Here is a 968-nt window from a genome sequence, read left to right on the forward strand (position 1 = left end):
TTCACGCTGAGGCAGCAGCTGCAGACCACCCGCCAGGAGCTGTCCCATGCCCTCTACCAGCACGATGCTGCCTGCAGGGTCATCGCCCGCCTCACCAAGGAGGTCACTGCTGCCAGGGAAGGTGCCCTGGGGCTGGGCAAAGTGTGGGGGGGGTTGCTTGGGAGCTGGGCACCCCGTGGCCCCACAGCGTGGGCTGTCTGCCTTGCCCTTCGTTTTTTCAGTGCTGTTTCAACTCATGGTGTTGTTTTTTTGGTGTGTTTTCTCAGCTTTGGCCACCCTCAAGCCCCAAGCTGGGCTCATCGTGCCCCAAACGGTGCCATCCTCTCAGCCCAACGCCGCGGTGAGTCCTCCCTGCCCCTCGTGGTGCTGCTCCCACCCCCCTTCTGCCAACCCCTCTGTGTCTAAACAGCTCCTTCCTCCCCTGCAGGGAGCTGGGGAGTCCATGGATCTGGGAGAGCTTGCTGGCATGACCCCCGAGATCATCCAGAAGGTAGAAGGACCTTCCCCTGGTGGTGCCCTGGCCTCCAGAGGTGCCACTTTTCCAGCCTTCCCCTTGGCACCTCCCTTCTCTTCTCTTACAGCTTCAAGACAAGGCCACGGTGCTGACCACGGAGCGTAAGAAGGTGAGAGCCCCCTTTCACCCCCAAAACCCCTCAGCTCTGGGGAGCTGCCGTGCCCTGAGAGGTTCTGATGTTGATGATCTCCTTCTTTTTTCCTTTCCCAGAGAGGCAAGACGGTGCCAGAGGAGCTGGTGAAGCCAGAGGAGCTCAGCAAGTACCGGCAGGTCGCTTCGCACGTGGTGAGTGTCCCGAGGAGGGTGGGGGCTCAAAAAACTGGGGGTCTGGCTCTCTCCTGGGCCGTGGGGGCTCAAAAAACTGGGGGTCTGGCTCTCTCCTGGGCCGTGAGGGCTCAAAAACTGGGGGTCTGGGTCTCTCCTGGGCCACTTGGCTGCGGTGAGAAGCGACGAG

The 968-nt window shown here is 61.5% G+C and overlaps 1 protein-coding gene across 1 annotated transcript in view; it reads left to right on the forward strand.

Moving 5' to 3' along the window:
• Nucleotides 1-3: 3 nt before the first annotated feature.
• The window catches only part of PRPF19 (pre-mRNA processing factor 19), a gene marked incomplete at both ends in the record, with an annotated part of 3,642 nt that continues 2,677 nt past the window's right edge, over nucleotides 4-968 (forward strand). The window contains 5 exons of the mRNA XM_008935483.1: nucleotides 4-121; nucleotides 267-340; nucleotides 428-490; nucleotides 582-623; nucleotides 725-799. Of these exons, the coding sequence (XP_008933731.1) occupies nucleotides 4-121; nucleotides 267-340; nucleotides 428-490; nucleotides 582-623; nucleotides 725-799 (372 nt within the window). The remainder of the gene's footprint in view (nucleotides 122-266; nucleotides 341-427; nucleotides 491-581; nucleotides 624-724; nucleotides 800-968) is intronic.

Source organism: Merops nubicus, unplaced genomic scaffold (genome assembly GCF_000691845.1).
Source record: "Merops nubicus isolate BGI_N331 unplaced genomic scaffold, ASM69184v1 scaffold37952, whole genome shotgun sequence".
Taxonomy (NCBI): Eukaryota; Metazoa; Chordata; class Aves; order Coraciiformes; family Meropidae; genus Merops; species Merops nubicus.